Here is an 18706-nt window from a genome sequence, read left to right as displayed (position 1 = left end):
TCTAATTTAGAGTTTTCAATTCTTAAACCCTCTGATTCAGCTCAGCCTTTTCACAAAACCTACACAATTTAGTCTAGAGAAGGCTATGGGAGGATCCCATTTTTGTGTACAAATATTTGAAGGGAAGGTATAGGGAAGGTATAGAGAAGGTAGGGCCAGGTTTTTTTCCAGCATTATCTGGAGACAGGAAAAGAGGAAATGGGCACAAGTGAAATGGTGGAATCTTCATACTTAGATGTACTCAAAGGCTCTCTGGACATCATCCTGGGAAGCCTTCTGGAGGTGATTCTGCTGGAGGGGTTGAAGGAGATAACCTTCAGAGGTCCTTCCAAACTTGATCACCATGTCATTGTATAAGTAGTGTTTCATAAATCAATCAGCCTTTTATTTCTGTAAATGCAAACACTAAGGCACTGAATCCATTTCTTCAGAGATCACTGAGTCAGATTATATTTTGCCTGATGGAGACCATTTCATCTTCTGTACCTGCAGACAACATGAGTAAAAATCATCAGTCAAGGAAAGGCAGCAGAGCCAGCTTGAAAATAGCTCCTGTTGAAAATATGTTCTTGTTGTGATTTGAGCTTAACTTAGCTAGCTTTTCTTTCCTTTGTTGTCATGATTCCTACTGAGAGAGAAATGGTTTATTTGGAGGTTAAGTCATTAACTTCTCATTTGACTTTTGCCAAAAGTGGTTACCTCTCTAAAAGATCAGCTTGCCTCATTCAGCAGCCTGGTGGACCATAAAACTTCAAAGGCTTAGAATGGTTTGGGTTGGAAGGTTAAAGATTGTCTGATTCCAGCAGGAGTTGGGGTCAGGGGATGCCCTGGGCAGGGAACCTTGTCTGCATCAGATTGCAGAACCCCATCCAACCTGGTGGGTTGCAGACTTCCTTTTGTTTTTCAGGAGTTCTTTGGGTTGGTTCTTTGCTTTTATTTTTTTGAGCCATGGGGAGAGTGGTTTTGGGTTTCATTTGGGAGCTTTCAGTTCAGCTATCATAGAGTTATTTTTTTAAAAAAGAGAGACTCATGCCAAAGGAACCAAAGGTCTAAATGTGCAGGAAATCATTTTACCTGAATTCTGAAGTAAAAGTATTTGACTGCATAAACAGTCTGATGGTTTCTTAATGCAAACTTTGAGTTGCTGCTTTATAGCAACGTAAAATAAGCATTCCTGTTTGCTTTTAATTTCTTTACTAATATTTTTTTTTAATTACTGGTAGTCTCTTTCAAGATCTCAAGAGTGGGCTTTGGCCTAAGTTTAAAAAGACTTTGAATTATTGTAAGTCGTTTAAATGCTTTTTCAAGACAATTTTCATCTATTTCTAGAGCAAATATTTTTTTTTTTACCATTCTGTTAGAAATTTCTTCTGTCTATCCTCATCATATGGAAGAGAGCTATATACCATGTCAACACTGATATCTCCCCATGAGGGATTAAAAAAATAATTAAGACCTTTTGCACCCAGTGTTCATGGCAGAGGATAATATTGTCTCTGTGATAGTTACGCACATGGTTGTCATCTATTTTTTTTGTTTAAATATGTTGTAGTATTTTCTTATGTCTGCTGCTACCTTAAATGTCCTATCACACATCAATAGTATGTTTGATTGGCACAGCAGTATTCTTCATGAGAGCCTGCAAAGCTTTTAAGATTCCTGTAGACTGTGGGGAAAGATATGCTCCAGAAAAAGGAAGAGGTAATAGTTTTGTGTATGCTGTGTAAACTCAATTTGGCTTGTGAAATAGCAGTGGATATGAATTAAGCTTAGATCTGCTTGTCCTGCCACTACATAATGGTGGTGATTCCTATGTTAGTTCAAATTCTCACAAGTAAGGTAAAAACTGAAAAGAATGTTCAACCTCTTAAGAAGTCTTTACGGAAAACTAATGAGTTTGCAATTTTGATCTGTACCATAGTTTTCATCTTCAGTTTTTCACAGGATAGCATGAAGATGGGATGACCTTTATTTGGGGAACATTAGGGTGGAGGTTTCCTTTAACAGAAGCCAGAAATATATTGCAAATACTTTCTACATCCATAGTTACAGCATTTGGGAAAGAGACTTTTTAAGACCATCTGAGCTATCAGTAAAACAGTAGTTGCTGTTGTAGGGACCTTCCAAGGTCAGTGGTTAGTATATCAGCATTTGAATTTGTATTTCTGAGAACAAGAGTCAAAAAACATCAGGTGATATTTGCTGTTCCTGATGCAAGATCCTGGACATGATTAAAAGGACTAATACAAAGTCTGTATTGCTTTTTCTTTTCTTTCTTTCTTTTTTTTTTTTTTTTGCCTATTTTGTGGTCTTGCTGTGGTTAGCCATTCTTCTCCTTAATGGAGTTGAAAAGTTTTGACCTACATTTTGCAACTTGATATACACAGCCCACTGCAAGCATTATTTTACACCTGTTCCTCCCCAGTAGTAAATATGAAGTCAGTAGCATCAATAAATGAGAAAATCCAAGTAAACTCTTCATAGCTTTCCCAACCACCATCCCTCTCTATGTCTGCCACATCCCTGTCCAGATATTTTAAATTCCTAATGAGAACCACTGGAATAGTACATAATTCCAGGTAAACACATTCTGCTCTTCAGTGGTAAACTTCTGAGTGGGACACACACACCTACAGCCTCAATCTACAACAGAATTTCTAGGCTATACAAAGACGAGTGGTAATTTTTGTGCTGATAGTGGTTGGAAAGCCTCATATGGGAACCTTCAGTGCAGTGCACTTCTGCATTACTGGACAAAAGTACCTCACAGCTTCAGTTCATTCTTATGTTCTTTTCCCATGTCTTACTTAGGACTAAGATCTCGTTATATTAACACTGGGAGAAAACAGGTGACCTATGCCCCTTATAATAACTTAGAAAACATGTATAAGATAAAAGGCAACTGCTGTGTGCATATAGAGTGTGAAACTGCTGGTCAGTGTGAAACAAAATGGTCTCAGCATCCTGGCAGCTTAGTGCTTACAGTCTTCTTGTACACAATGCCAGAAAGAGGAATCACGGAAAAACGTGAAAGGGAAACGTGAAAATACCTCTCCCAGTGAGGGATATACAGAAGAAAACCTAAGAATGTTTGTGTCAGCATATAATAGGAGAGTAGTAGAAGCAGACTTGGAAGAAGGAGCTGACTTCTTAGTACTGGGTTGGAGATGACTGAGGAATATCTTGAAGGGATTTAAATCAGAAAATTGTAATGTAGTAGAGGGAACCAGCAGCAGAGTTGACAAGCATTCTAAAATAACTTTATAAAATAGAATTTCTTTTTGATCAGTAATCAGTATATAACTGCATGAGTTCCACAGAAAATGTTTAATCTGCATTTGACTGCAGTAAAGCAATTAACAAAGGTGGCAAATTGTTTGATAAATAACTTTCTGCAATCAGGCAGACTTAGAATAGCATTTGTGCACCTTTTTAAAATTACTTCTTTCATTGACACAGGAATGAAGAAACTTTTTTTAGTGAGAAATGAAAGACAGGATTGAGTCCTTAATGCCTTTGTGCTTTGTGTTTATCTCCCTCATGTATCTTACCTCTTCAGTAGGTTAGAAATTAAAATTAATAAAAAATAAGCACTTTGAGAGTGAGCCTTCCACCTTTTAGATTGCATTTTAAGAACAACCCTACCCCCAAAAATAGGGAAAAGAACTACTACAGATGATCTGATTTTACACAGTAGTCCAAGATCAAATAAACTTCTATGATCAATCTCAGAACAGTTCAGCTGTGTAACAGAGGTTTTGGGACTGAGCTGTGCTGTGCACAGGTGCAAGGAGATGAGACAGAGAAGTGCCCTTTTATGAACTGTGTCTGGTGCCCTTTCATACTCAGTTAGTTTAATTGAGCTAATAAGCACACGTTGTGAAAGGGATCTCCTGTGTATCAATAAGTGCTGGCAGCCAGGGGCTCACAGGATGCCCTCCTCAGGTGCATTGAACTGGCATCCAGAGTGGACTGGGGTCAGCTTCAGCTTTGTTGTGACCATCCTAGATGGATCCTTATAAGCAGAAAAAATCCTAAAAAGTTGTACTCTTTAGATATCCCAAAGCAACAGCTAGTATTCCTGAGTATTATTTTTAAATAGACTCTTATTTTAAGGGTGAGAATTCTGAGGAGTAAGATTGACTGAACACATTAAACAAGACTTTTTTTCTCTTGAGCACATCACCGCAAGCTTTTTCTTTTTCTCTCACTGATTTTTTAAACTGTGCCTATGTATTTGATGTGGCTTCACATATATATTTGTTTTCAATGATGAATTCAAATATAATTTTGTCTAATAATATTACAGGTGTTCCTCTGCATTCTTTGAGGAAGAGAGGTCAGCATTAAAACAGAAACGGCAGAAAATCAGACTTTTGCAGCAGCGGAAAGTTGCAGATCTTTCACAGTTCAAAGATCTTCCAGAAGAAATTCCATTACCGCTTGTAATAGGAACAAAAGTTACAGGTAATTTATTAAAAACAAACAAAATAATCAGCCAAGTGAATTTTGCAAAGATTTTAGTAAGTCATAATACACTTAGTGCACATAATTATAGTAAATGTAAAACATAAAAATTATATTGTTTTTTGTTAGTTCATTGGGAGTGGTATTTTTAAAACAGTGATAAGGTTTTGAGGTGCAAAAAAATTGGGTTTATTATTTCTGCTGTTCAAATTGTAGGGTTCTTTACATGTCTAGTTTTTTATATAGCTAACAAATTTTGGTGAGAGGGAGATGCTTAATTTCAAAATATTGACTGTTGTCTGATTTTAAAATCTGACCTAATATGAAACTTGAACTTTATTTTTCCATAAATATAAAACTACCTGTTTTGAAACAGATAAACAATTGATATTGCAGTGTATCTGGACATGTATGCTAAACATGACATTGCCTTACTAAAAGAATTTACCCATAACTGAGGAAGGAATATTGTTGGAAGCATTCCACAGGTTTTGTGAAAATTTTAATTTCTTCCTCCTGTCTGATTTTGGTCCAGGTGCTTTTCACTTCAGCATCTCCTATTCAAGCCACTGCTGTTCATTGCATTTTTTGTGTTGAACACCACTGCCCTTAGCTCTTGCTGAAGAGCAGGTGTGCACCACACTGCCTCTCCTCTCTCCTAGACCTGTATCCTTGAGCTGTCTTCCACACTGTTTTTTGCTAAATATGCAGTCATCAGAGGAGGTGTTCAGAGAGAAATGCTGTGCAAAATCATCTGGAAATTGACTTTTGCCTGCAAAATCGATCTGTCAGAAGGTCTTGGGTATGAAATAGTAGGAGTTTCTTAGACATAAGTGTAGTGCTAAGGATTATTTGGCAAATATTTGACCTTCAAACTTAAATTTTGTCCAAAATTTGGTAATATTTCTATTACATACTTTTTTTTTCTGGGTTTGCTTTTTTTTATTTTTCCATTTAATCTATATCCTTTAAGTATACATATAAAGAATTACTTCTAAAAGATATTTTTATTTGTATCATAGCATTGTAATGTTTGGATTCTTGGTTCTCCTGTTGTTTTTTTCAGCCCGTTTGCGAGGTGTCCATGATGGCCTGTTCACAGGACAAATAGATGCTGTAGACACTCTTAATGCTACCTACAGAGTGACTTTTGATAGGGCAGGCCTTGGAACACACACAGTCCCAGATTATGAAGTTCTTGTAAGTACTAATTACACATTCTGAAAGTAGCTATAATAAGAAAATGAAATTTAAAAAATCCACAATGATAAGCTTTAATCAAAAATAAGAAAATAGAAAATATTGCATCCAGGTGGTATTGGCATAAAGTAGAAACACGCGTAAGAGATTAATGGGAAATTCCAGGATGATAAACTTTTACTGTTTATGGTTTTACGGAACAGGATAACCCTCTGTGATTAAAGCATAATGGCTCAGGGTGGAATAATTTACTAGACCAACTATTGTAAGCAGTTACAATAGCCTGAGTTCAATATGAATAAATACAATGAGTAGTATAAGATCCTAAATAGAATTCTGCAATGGGACCCATGTTCAACAAAACCTGGCCCTTTGTGATATGCCAAAGTCAGGAAAGGCCTGTGGAAGTTGCAAGGTAGCATTATGGGTTGACTGGACTTGATTTTGAAATTACTTGTGCTAATGAAGCTACCTGGGAGGGATGTTGCTTTGGTCAAACAACTGGAGATTATCTCCCAGCTCCTGGGCTTTGTTCCTGCCAGACAATCCAGCCTAGACTGCAAGATTTCTGGAGGACCTCACTTCCTTTTGTATGTAGTGTTGGATCTACATAATTCTAGTCTCTGTCATGGTCTGAGTTTGTAGCCTCTGCTGAACTCCTGTTGTGATTTGTCTGCCAATAGCAGTTTTGGAAATATTCATGCAGATTTTATTTGATGTGATGCCAGAACACTTTGAAAACTCCGGCAACACTTTAGGATTTTGAAGCTCCTGCCTAGACCAGAAGCAAAATGTTAATCTTTCTATCTGAATGGGTTGGGGTGTGGATAGGCACAGCTACTCCATATCCCAGAAATAAATTATGTGTTAAAAATAAAAACTTAATCAGACCCTGAAGTACATCCTCCCTTTCCCTTTTCCTGTCTGGCAGAGTAATGAGCCTCATGAAACCATGCCAATCGCTGCCTTTGGACAGAAACAACGGCCTTCACGCTTCTTCATGACTCCTCCCCGATTGCCATACACACCTTCACTCCAGTCTCCAATCACAGTAAGTTACTTCTTTCAAGTGGTATTAATCATAGTATTTTTGATATGTGTTGAAGCTGTTACATTAAAAAGTTTTTGAGATGAATTTTCTGATGTTATTTAGCAAGATCAAATTTTAGCAAAACACTCTAAAAAGAAGCTATTAATTTAGATATTTTATCCTTTATAGGACAGTGATCCTTTATTAGGACAATCTTCATGGAAAAACAAAATTTCAGGCACAGATAGTGAAACACTAGGAGGCTTTCCAGTAGAATTCCTCATTCAAGTGGTAAGTGTTAACTGCAGCTCTTCATTTTGTTGTTTGTTGTCCTTTTGTATTTATTCTGCCAATTCTTCTGCAGTTCAGTGACCTTCTGTTAATTTATGACAGATGTGGTAATAGCCAAATTAACTTTTGAAGAGATGTCCATGATGAAGTGATGTTTTTATTCCTCCCTTCTAAATTTTCTCACTTGTTTATAACCTTTGAAATATGCTGCTTTTCAGGCCACAGAGGTCATCAAAAGTGTCTTATCTACCCAGCTCTACCATTTTATCTTTTTAAAAAAAGAATTGTTTCTACATGCAGACCTTAAGACTAATTTATTTACTTAATATATACCTGCATTGTGCAAAGAACATTTGCCTATATGCATTATCATACATATTTTTATGTTATATAATGTTCTACGTCCTTGGAGAAGAAAAGCAGCACTCATTTCCATGCAAGCAAACATTCATTTTATAGATAACACTACACAGAAAATACTTTTTTGTCCTCACTTTTATGAAATAATTCCTCAGTGGTTTTTGTGCACCAGTTCAGAAGAGCACAGACTGTTAGGAAGAGCACAGACTGTTAGGAAGCCAAGGTTCACTGAATATTAAAACACATTGAAGCATTTTCCAGGATGATGGAAGAATGTAATTGTTCATGTTGGCTTAGCAAGAACTGAGAAATAAAATGCCTTCAATTTTAAAAGTTTGTGTAATTGGTCAAAAGAATAAGTTTATGTCAGTAGTTCACATGGCACACTAACATTTGGGCCATTCAACATTATGAATTTTGTTTGACAGAATCATCTATTCAGCTTCTTTAGAGGAAACTTGTATGAAGCTGATTTTGAAAAGGGTGGCATGCCATCTAGCTTAGCTAAGAAAATTTAAAATAGATGTAGTTGCTATAAGATTAATTGTGGTAAAATTGAAGTACACAAAAGATACAGTCTTTATGCAGCTAAACTGTATCTGCAGCTGTCCTTTTGGAGTCAGGGACTATGATCAGTGAGACTAAATAACTAAAGTGTATTGAGCTTTACATCATCTTAGTACATCAAATTAATCTGTTTATGATATTGTTTCTGTGTTTTAAATATGAAAATGTGTGATTTGTCAGTCACATTTGGCTGTGTATTACTACTCAGTGTAAGGAAATCTGAGTTTTACAAGTATAGGTCTCTTGCTTATATTGCAAATGGCAGCATTTTACAAAGATACCGCATTTATAGGTATTTTTGCTTGAAGATTTTCAAAATACTTTGAACAAAATCAATCCACAGATTTTTGGTGTTTGTCTATTTGAATGAATCACAGGGCTTAAACATTTATGGAAGGACTTGAAGCATTACTTTTAAGAATTAATTTTTTAATTAGATGTTTAAGGAGGTACTGAAATTTGGTGCTGTAAAATACATGAGAATGGTGAATGCTGATTATTGCTTGTGCTGTATTCACTAGTCCAGGTGTATTGTTATGTTAAGGACTGCTGCTCAGGATGTTTTGACCTTTCTGATAGACTGGTACTTAAAAAAAGTCAAATCCCTTTTTCTGATTTGATGTTGATTCAGGAAGTAAATGGTCAAAAACCATTTGATTCCAAGAAAACTTTCTGGGAAACTATTGCCAAGCAGTTATTTTTAAGACTGCAAAGAAACAATTTTATGGGAAGAATTTTGGACAAAACAGAAAACACAGAGCACACTTTTCATAAGGTTTCAACCCAGCCCCTTATTTCCCTTATCTTAAAATTAGCTTTGAAGAAGAGGAAGTGAATCCAAGATTGTATGTATACAACAACAAATAAATATTATGGATATTCTCTCTACCTATAACTTGAAGTTGTAAGCAAGCATTGGGACTTGTAACAACTATTTTAATCATTGTTCTACACTGTCATCAGTTTTTCTAAATCTTTTGACATCTGAGACTGTGGACTAATGTATTAGAAGACTGACTCAAAAATTAACATGATATTAAGAATTAAGTCAGCAATAAATGAGTAATATTCTTTTTAAGAAGTCCTGCATGCTCAATTCATTATGTAATGTATCCTTAAATATTTCATATGGTATATGGCAGGTCAAAATCAGTAGATTGCGTTTGTACATTCTAGCCAGGATTTGGAGAACGTTTTTCCAAGTATTCAGATACAGCTTTTTTTATTTTCCTTCCTCCCTGCTTCCTCTCTTGTTTTGGGGTAAAAAATTGGATTGGGAGGCAGCGCTGTAAGACAAAGCAGATGTTGGCAGGGTCTCTTCATGCCCGGTAGAGGGAGTGTGGTGATGCAGCACGGGCACAGCAGTGACCTGGTGTCTGCATGTGAGGAAAGAAGGGATCTTCCCAGCTTAAAAGCAGGAAGAACAATCTGAAAATGGGTACTCGATTTTTGACTGTTTTCTCCTTATGAAAATTTTGAAAATATTGCATAGTAAGTTATCACACACTCCATTTTGAAATGCTCATCTCTTATGAGTAACAAACGAAGTCAGAAATGAAAATCTAAACATTCTGGTTGGGTTGTTCCTTCATTTCTTTTACTGGGGAAAACCATTGTACTAAAAATTTGTTTCCAGTGTACTGAGAACTATAAATTGCAACAGTAAACAGGATGAGTTATGGTGAAAATAGAGCTGTTAGGCAAGAATTTCTCAAGATAAATAGGACTGGACTGAACTGTAGCATTCACTAGCAATCTGTGTAATAAAATGTACCCCTGAAAGTAAGTTGGTGGACATGAGAGATACAGTGAAAATACTATCTTAGAATCAGATTATCCTGATCATTGGAATATGTCTTGGAATAGGATGAATATAATAGAAAATCCAAGCTCATCGAATGGAGAGCTAGCGCTGTGCATCCTCACATATGTCTGCATGTCAAAGTAGAAGTTAAGAATCAAATGCCTTGCAAATTCGGGGAACAAATTATATATTCTGCATTAATTTGGGGACTCATCAACTTCATGAAAGAGAAGAATGTGTTAGGCAGTTGCTGGATGGCGATGACAGCACAGCTTGACAAGTAACTTTTTGGCAGCAGTGGCAGATGGTGTACAGTGCTTCTCTTCCTCCCAGGTGTTTTATTGGCAACATGAACACTTGTGTGGTGTGTTAGAAACTTGATCAGAGAGACAATCCAGCTCACAAGTAACAATTTTACTTTTCTTTCTTGCCATTTCTGAATTTACTTTCTTGTCATTATCTCTTCTGTGATTGGGTTCTTCATGAAAAATGCAAAGAGCAAAAATGCAAGTGCTGGCACTGGGGGACAGCACAAGGACAGAAATGAGTAGCTGATAACCCATGCAGTATTGCCTCTGTACCTCTGACCATGGCTCACCATCCATTCTTAAGATGCATCTGGCAAAATATTTGAAGTGGAGAGAAGTATTGATGCCATTTTATAGGTTTAGCTTCCACATGTGTCGTTCAGAATACTGTTAAGGCTTCCTATGCTCACACACAGGAAAGATGGCAGTGAATGGAAAAAGATACAAAAAGGGCCAAAAAGTTTAAGAGATGAAGGGCCCTTTAAGTGAGTGGAGACTGAAAAGGGTTGGGTTGTGATAAATCTGGTGGAAGAACAGTGGAGATGCTTTTATTGTCTCTGAATAAGGAGGGAACACCTATATTTAGCTGAAATACAGCTTTGGCTGTTTGGCAATTTTGAACAAATTGCAATGACGTGAAAAAGAATGCATTTAGCATGGAAATTCCCAGAATATTCCTCATTAGCTGAAAGAGATCCTGGAACAATTTTCTAATTACAGTTTGTGAGGACAAGCAACCTGGCTGCATTAAGACTGAACTTAAAATTGTCACAAAAGGGTTTATGTGTAAATCAGATGTGTGTTGAACTAGGAGTTCCTATTTCTCCCAGTCACGTGTTTCACTGCTAGGATGCAGTTAACCCCTCTGGAAGTTATAAAACCTGAAATTCTTGCTCTGTTTACTCCAGTAATAAAAACGTTGCTGGTTGTAGTGAAGTTAAGATTTCTCTCAGGGCCCTAGAGTATGAATAGTTTTAAGAATGATGAGTGTGTTGAAAATGCTCCCAGTGATTTCCACTTCAGCCTGCTAGGTCCCCAGGTCAGGAGACACAGGGTATTCCTATTACAAAAGAGGGAAATGGAAAGCCCAGAGTTGTTCTGTATAAAATTGATCCAATCTCTATACCAGGGTTTACTGCAGGAGTTTACAGAAAGGGCTGGTGCTCGGTGGAGGCCACAGCTGAGAATTGTGTGGGGAAAAAAAGTGTAGTAAGGTGAGTGATACTAATTGTGGTATCATGACCATAACACCCTTCACTCTCCTTCAGCCTATAAAAAAAATGGTTCTTCAGCCTCTAGCTGGCCATAAATCATGTTATTCTTCCTATAGGGAATTTCAGCTGATGGATTTTAGCACTCATCAATTTAGGGCACTTGGAATCGCTTTAAAAATCTCTGGAAAATCCATCATTTATTTTTAATTAACTTTAATTTCTGCTTTTTAACTTGATCAACTGACAAATACGTTTTAAATTATGAAGGAAACAGTTATGGTTTTTTGTCTTGAATTTCTATAGCATTTCAAAACTGCTTAAGGACCTATTCTTTCTAAAAGTATTTCCTTTGTTTTAGACCAGGTTATCGAAAATCCTTATGATCAAGAAGGAACACATCAAACAGTTGAGAGAGATGAATACAGAAGCAGAAAAGCTGGTGAGAATGTTCGCTTTTCAGTTATTAAAACATTATGTACTTTAACTGCTAATGCAAATAAATTTAATTAGTAATTAAAATTACTCTAAATGAAACCTGTATTTTATTGCTTTCTATGACATGAAATGTCTTTATTATTTTTAAAGACAAGTCAGAGAGGTCAGTAGTTTCAAACATGATTCTCCTTTGAAAGCAATGTGCTTTGGAATGCTTTGTGCATTTTGATTAATGTTAACGTCGGGATAGCACATGTCATTTAACACATAAAGTAAGGAAATACTTTGTACCTTGAGAATTTGGCGTACAAGTTTATATTATAAGATATTTATGCTAAAACTGTTTTGCAGATGGTAGATACTTATTACCTCAGCTTTCTGGTTAAAGCAATTACTTATTTCAGAGATTTTAGTGTAAAGCCCTTGACTGGCATTTAAAGTTAGAGTACCACAGCAGCTACAGCATAATTAGCAGCAGCAGAATAGTTTTTCTTGCTAACTTTATCTAATCAGCGATCAGTAAATCAAGATTTTAAGAGTGGCTCTTCTACCACTCATGGCTATAAATTAAGAAAACTCTCAGTCTCAGCCTTCTGCCAGCATCCATCTAAGCTGTTGTCTCTGCACTGTACAGAAGGCTAAAGGTTTGTGGAGAAGAAGGGTCCCTTATATTTCTTGAATCAAAAGAGTTAATTTTTTTTTCCAGGTAAAATATTTGAATGTTGAAAGATGTGATTTATTGTGTTGAGATTTCTCTTTCTGCCTTCCAATGATCATGTGCTAGGTACATTCTCTTACTCAGCTTCCTACTGCCCCATCACTGTGTCTCTGTAATTTTCTTCTTCTGTGCCGTGTTGTTCTTCAAAACCTTTTTTATCATTTCAGTTACTGTACTATTTTTCCTGTACACCAAATGTTTTGTCTTTTAATTTTGTGTGTTAGTAACAAATTAGATGCAAAGAGAAGTAAGATTAAAATGTCATTGTGACCTGCAACTCTGATAAAGAAAAATTACCAACTCTTAATTTTTTTTTCTGAGATATTCGTATTTTTGCATAGATAAGGAGATCTATAGGAATGACAGTATCTTTGCTCTAGAAAGAACCTGAATGTTAGCTCAGCTATTAAGTCAGAAGTTACCTGTAGTGTTACTTTTCTTGGTCTCCTTATTCCACAAAATTGAAAGAGCAAAAAAGCAAAAGGGAAGTCTAGAAATAGATGCTAAATTTGATACATTTTAGCTCAATTGTAACCTGGCTAAGGACTCTGAGATACTTTGAAATTCTTCCTTTGTCTATTTCCTTTGTAAACCAGCAATCATAAAGCACCCTCCATTACTTCTCAAGGCTGTCCTGATAAAAATAGAAGATGTGAAACCTTCCTATTGGGCCATATTCTTAGCCCATCTTCTAATCCTCTTTGTTCCTTGGCAATCCCATCCATGTTTGTGACACTGAGTATGTGTTGCTTCTCCTTTAAAATATATTTTCTTTGAACGAGGATCTTTTTCTGACCCCAGTTCACTTCAACATCAATAACATCCCTGACCTTGAATAGAATTGAATCCTTTGAGTTCATTTGGGTGTACTTTAGTTGTCAGACTTTGGTAATAATTCATACATTTGTCATTTGATAATTCTTAGAATACCACTGCTGTTTAGTTTAAAGTAATCCTTTTATGAAGACTCCTGTTTAATGACTGATACAATACAGAAATAAATGGAACTGACCAAAATCAGAAATGGTACTGAATTTAGGCCATTATTATCTGACATGAGTCAGGGGATGCTTTCAGAGGAGCTATTAATGTGTACAACTGTACATTTTTTGCCTAATTTTTCTTGACATCAGTGTACTAGTCTGGGTTGCAGCCTATAAACAAATTACTGTGTACATAAAACAATAAACATTTGGATAAACAAGTATAAATTGAAAGGACCTGCAATAAAAATAAGGTAAAGGTAATGCTGATTGTCTTAGAGAAGCTTCTAGATCCTTGGTAGCAGAGGTGTTACCTGCTTCCATCTACTGAAAGCCATCCATTTTTTGTCAGTTTAGCTGTTCATCAGTGTTTCCAGGTCTTGGGTTGTGCCCAGGTCAGAAATAGTGCTGGTACTGGGATATTTCTTTTGCTATCACTAGCATAGAATGCCCTTAGCCTTTCCTCTCTGACAGGGAATTCATAATTGTCTGCAGCTTTCACAGCTAAGCTGGAGCAGTTCAGTTTGCTCTAAGGGAACTGGTCACTGGAGAAGGTCTGAAAGATTTGATTTTTTATGTTACAGAAAGTATGGCAAATTTTTGCTACTTTCCAGTGAATTCTGAAATTATGGTATTAGTTTAAAGCTCTGTTTTAAACCTTCTGAGTTTTTGACCAGGATTATCCTGATGGATGCTCTTGACTTTGCAATTTGCTTTATCTTGTGTGTGAAATCTATAGCTACAAGTTTTGATTGTAGGAGGTGCCTGTATCTCAGTCTTATGGCTGGAACTACCTCTAGCTTCTCTTGCAAAAGGCAATTCGGAGAGGAAATTGTATAATATATTGTATGTTTTGTTTCAATTTCATAAATATCACCCAAACAATGTCAAGCTGTATTCTGAAAAGAGTATAAGAAAAAAGGTACTGTATTTTGGTATTTATTATTTTTGTGTAAAATCATGCTTAGAAAATACTGTTACCAAATACAAGCTCTAGTGACTTTCTTTTTTGGCAGAACTGTTAGTTGTAACAAAAGGTGTGTAGCACTGAGTCATCTTCAAATGACCAATAACTTACTAGTCAAATGTGCCTCCCATCCTGCAGCAGAGGTGGTTGAGGCCATATTGTCCTGTACGGTTCCTCTGCTGGCAGGATGGGTTTCTGCTCAACCAGTATGGAAAAGCCATGCCCAGCCACTGGAGGAATAAGCAAGTCAGACCACAGTCATCTTCTGTAGCATTTACCACCACAGATTATTGTAGCATTTCAAGAAGGGAATAAAAGCATGGCTGTTACCTACACAGTTCTACTTGCAGTAATAAATGGTAATACTGCATTTTAATATTCTGTATTGTAATGTTTTTCTATTTGACACCAGTATTTCAAACATCTCAGTATTATTTTCAAGTAAAAACTGCTTTTGGTGAGTTCAAAATCTGTAACTGTACAGTATTGCATTAATTTTAATATGCTTTGTGTTTTCCACAGAAATCCTATTCCATGCCAATCGGCATTGAGTTTCAGAGGAGATATGCAACTATTGTTCTAGATCTAGAACAACTAAACAAAGACTTAAATAAAGTTTTGCATAAAGTTCAACAGTATTGCTATGAGGTAAGATTGTGCTGGAATTTCTGTGTACTTGGTAGCTTTACTTAACCTAAGTAGAAAACAGAATTTCCTAGGAATAGGGAGTGGGTGAGAGTCACTCTGAAATGAAACTGATGGTAGCTGTGTTGGATTCCTTCTGTCTCCTTTTGAGCAGCACTTTTCCTGATACCAGTGGCCTGTTCTGAAGTAAACATACATAAAGAAACGCTGTGTACTGTACACACACAAACTGTCTTTGAAATCATCTCATTTCACATATCCATCAAATGCAAAGGACAGCTTCATTCTTAATTTCTCCCCTTCACATCTCCGCAGCTTGCTCCTGACCAGGGCCTCCAGCCTGCTGACCAGCCCACGGATCTGAGGCGCAGATGTGAAGAGGAAGCTCAGGAGGTCGTCAGACAAGCAAATACCTTGTCAACAGGACAACTCTGTGTGGGCAGTGAAAATTTAACTGATCTTATCTCTAGACTTACAGCAATATTACTGCAAATTAAGGTAAAAAGTTTGCACAAAGTAGCTTCTCTGCCAGTTTTTGTGCTGAACTGTAAGAACACTTTTGTTTTCTTCTTCTACAGTGTCTAGCAGAAGGAGGCGATCTGAATTCCTTTGAATTTAAGTCACTAACAGATTCACTAAATGACATTAAGAATTCAATAGACTCCTCAAATATCAGGTATTATTTTTTGAATATTTAATTTTTAATTACACACTTCGTGATAGTTCTTACTATATTTTAGAGGTGAACGTTGATTATAATTAAGGGATTTAATCTGGTAACTTCTACTTATACTAAGGGTCCCATCTAAAAGGGGGGGGCTTCTTAAAGGGAATATGAAATGAGCAGTTTTCTGTTTGAACATATCAGTGAAGTAATGTGTTAAAAAAAAGTTTAAAAGTGCCAAATTGATGCAGCAATAGCTAGATTTTCTTCTTGCTTCTTCTTAAGAACTTTTCTTGTTCTTTAGTAATTTATGACAACTAAAAACTTATTTTAGAACATTGTCAGATGTTGAAGTCCCACTGGTAATACAAGTTTTTTAAACCAGAGAACAGTACAATTTCAGTATTATTTTAGCATACTCAACCTCTTGTCTGTAAATATCAAAAGGTGGCATGTGAAACAATTAGAGGTTCTGAGCAGCTTCCATTGGCAAGATTTTAAGCCAAGAAACAGAAGAAAAGCCATATCATGCCAGATCAAAGGCCAATCTACTCTAGATAGTCTCATTTTTCAACAGCTGTCACCAGCAGCTGCCAGAGGCATCATAAAAATAGCAAAAATTAGCAAGAATGTGATAGCAAGAGCATAGTGATACTTGTCTAGAGTACCCTGCAGCCTCCAGCAATTTGTGACCAGCATTTTATGCTGCTAAGTTGTGCCATTTAGAAAATAAACCTAAATGCTAAGTAATTTTTTATATCCTTATTGCTTGTATTTCTACATAATAATGGGAGGCTGTACACATAAATTTTTAAGTTTTTAAATTTTTTTCCAAAGATAGTAGGATGGCCTTTTGATTTCAATATAATTATTGAGAAATGCTGGTTTATAGCATTTTTCATTAGAAAAAACAAAAACAAACCTCAAACATTAGTGAAACTTCTTTATAATCAACCCTGCAAATTGCATATTGGAATTCAAGTAAAGGTTGTACCCAACAAAGAAAGTGATAATGTTTCCATTTCATGGTACTTATTGGCCATTTTAGCATCTATTCATAATACTTTAATTTCACTAACTCTGGTCATATTAAAATTTTACTTTAAGTGCCCAAGTCAGTGACTCTTGATTTCTTGCAGCTATTTGTGCAAGCTGTGTTTTCCCATATTTCTCTGTCAAGTTGCATTTGTATGTACTGCTCTCCAGTTCATCTGAATTTTTGCACTGGCTACATTCACATTTGATTTTTCACTGTAGAGGTATTCAGATATAACTCTTACATATGGGGTTTAACATTTCTTTCTTTCCTTTTATTTTTCTTCCCATAGTTGTTTTCAGAATAATGTTGAGATCCATGTTGCACATATTCAGAGTGGTCTGAGCCAGATGGGAAACTTACATGCTTTTGCAGCTAATAACACCAACAGAGACTGAAAACTTCAAGTGTACAGCAAGTAATTCTGGAAAATCTTCTTCCTTTCTATATGCTTCACCAAATACCCTAACTGCCAGAAGACAAGGGAAGAGAAAACCTCTCAAAAAGGACCCTTTTAAATATATTATATCTGCTTCTTAAGGAAACCAGCATTACTGGCCAGCGTTACATTAGATTTCTCCATTTGTTAATCACATGCAGTAGTTTTGCTAACTGGTAATCGCTTAGTTATCGCATTGATTATAGTAAACTTGAAAGCATACTTTCATATAATTTGAACTTAGTTTTTAAAAGTTCAGATTGATTCTGCACACCTTGTTGTTGGATCTCCTGGTATGTTAGAAGTGCCGAAGAGGAAATGGCTGGAGTTAGTAGCCGCATGGCAGGTCTTTGTTGTGTAAAGCTACGCCTCTGTGTAGCTCTTCAGAGCTGCCAGGTCAGCCTTTGGGAAGCCTGAGCCTTCCTGATCTAAAGAAGCAGCATCAGGATTCAGTCAGCAAACATAAACTGTAAAATGGAGGATGTTGGGCAGGTCTATCAATCAGTCAATGTCTTGTTGGAACTCTTAATTTATCATAACTTATGGAAGGAGTCTAATGAAGGAATATAAAAATGTAACTGTTAACTTTCCAGAAAGATATTGGTTATGGCTTTTTCCCTTCACACAGGGCAAAAGAAGTGCTTTAGGTGGTATTTTATATTAGTGAGTGGTTAAACGTAATGTTTTTCCAAATTCTTGTTTGTTTTGCACAAGTTTTAAATTAGATTACTGGTTATTCAACAATACCAACTATATATAAATATGAAGATTTTTATAATTGAAGACAACCAGTGAGGTAAACTGCAAAAATAAGAAGTGATAACCTGCCTATACCTTTTGGAATGTTAATCTTGTAAAAAGTGTGTATTGGTTTGTTTAAATAGTCTTGTAAAGCTTCTGTGTAATGAATTGTTTCCAGATATGGATTTTCAGAGATAGCTGTAGAGATGTTTTTGATTCTTTTAGATGCCTCATTAAATAAGGTCTTTTATATGTTATTGTATAAAGAATATGTAAACAGGATTATTTTCAATTTTAAAATTTTGTATAGTTTAAAGATGCTTCTGTATTCCGTGTTGGTATTGTGCCACTGCAAAACTTTAGTGCAGAGTTTATATTTAGCTAAATTTGTTCCGTTAATTAAGAGAAATGCATAAATCTTTTATTCTCAATGAAATTTGTAACTGAATAAATTGACCTATGAGAGTTGATATATTTCAAAAAAATGCAAAATTTTTTGCAGATGTCTCAGGTCATTTTTTAAGAGAAGCTAATTGCTGAAAATAAAATGTTATGAGGACAAGGTGAGTAGCTGTTTTAAAAGGTATTTAAAAATTTTGCAAGTGGTACTATAAAATAATGGTAAAGAGTAGTTTAGCTGAGTTATCCAGGCAAACTTACCTCTCATAATGCAATAGAACATTGTAGTGGTCCCTGCAATTACGTTTGTAATTATGCCACTCATTATTTTGTGGTGTTACCATCTGTTTGATAAAGAAGACGGAAAGGAGTCCTCTCCTACCACCCTTTTCACGTAAACAGAGAACGGTGCCAAAGCCTAATTTAAGGTACATAAGT

At 36.0% G+C, this 18706-nt stretch overlaps 1 protein-coding gene across 2 annotated transcripts in view; it reads left to right on the top strand.

Annotated features, from left to right (window-relative positions):
* LIN9 (lin-9 DREAM MuvB core complex component) overlaps window positions 1–18357 on the top strand; it is a 38634-nt gene extending 20277 nt beyond the window's left edge. For both annotated transcript variants that reach the window (XM_058836640.1, XM_058836641.1), the window contains 9 exons: window positions 4310–4467; window positions 5534–5667; window positions 6599–6718; window positions 6887–6988; window positions 11600–11680; window positions 14867–14992; window positions 15305–15487; window positions 15568–15665; window positions 16982–18357. In XM_058836640.1, the coding sequence (XP_058692623.1) occupies window positions 4310–4467; window positions 5534–5667; window positions 6599–6718; window positions 6887–6988; window positions 11600–11680; window positions 14867–14992; window positions 15305–15487; window positions 15568–15665; window positions 16982–17087 (1108 nt within the window). In that variant the 3' untranslated portion in view covers window positions 17088–18357. The remainder of the gene's footprint in view (window positions 1–4309; window positions 4468–5533; window positions 5668–6598; window positions 6719–6886; window positions 6989–11599; window positions 11681–14866; window positions 14993–15304; window positions 15488–15567; window positions 15666–16981) is intronic.
* The last annotated feature ends 349 nt before the right edge of the window (window positions 18358–18706 follow it).

Source organism: Poecile atricapillus, chromosome 3 (assembly GCF_030490865.1).
Source record: "Poecile atricapillus isolate bPoeAtr1 chromosome 3, bPoeAtr1.hap1, whole genome shotgun sequence".
NCBI classification, from domain to species: Eukaryota; Metazoa; Chordata; class Aves; order Passeriformes; family Paridae; genus Poecile; species Poecile atricapillus.
This window is presented reverse-complemented; position numbering and strand designations above follow the sequence as displayed.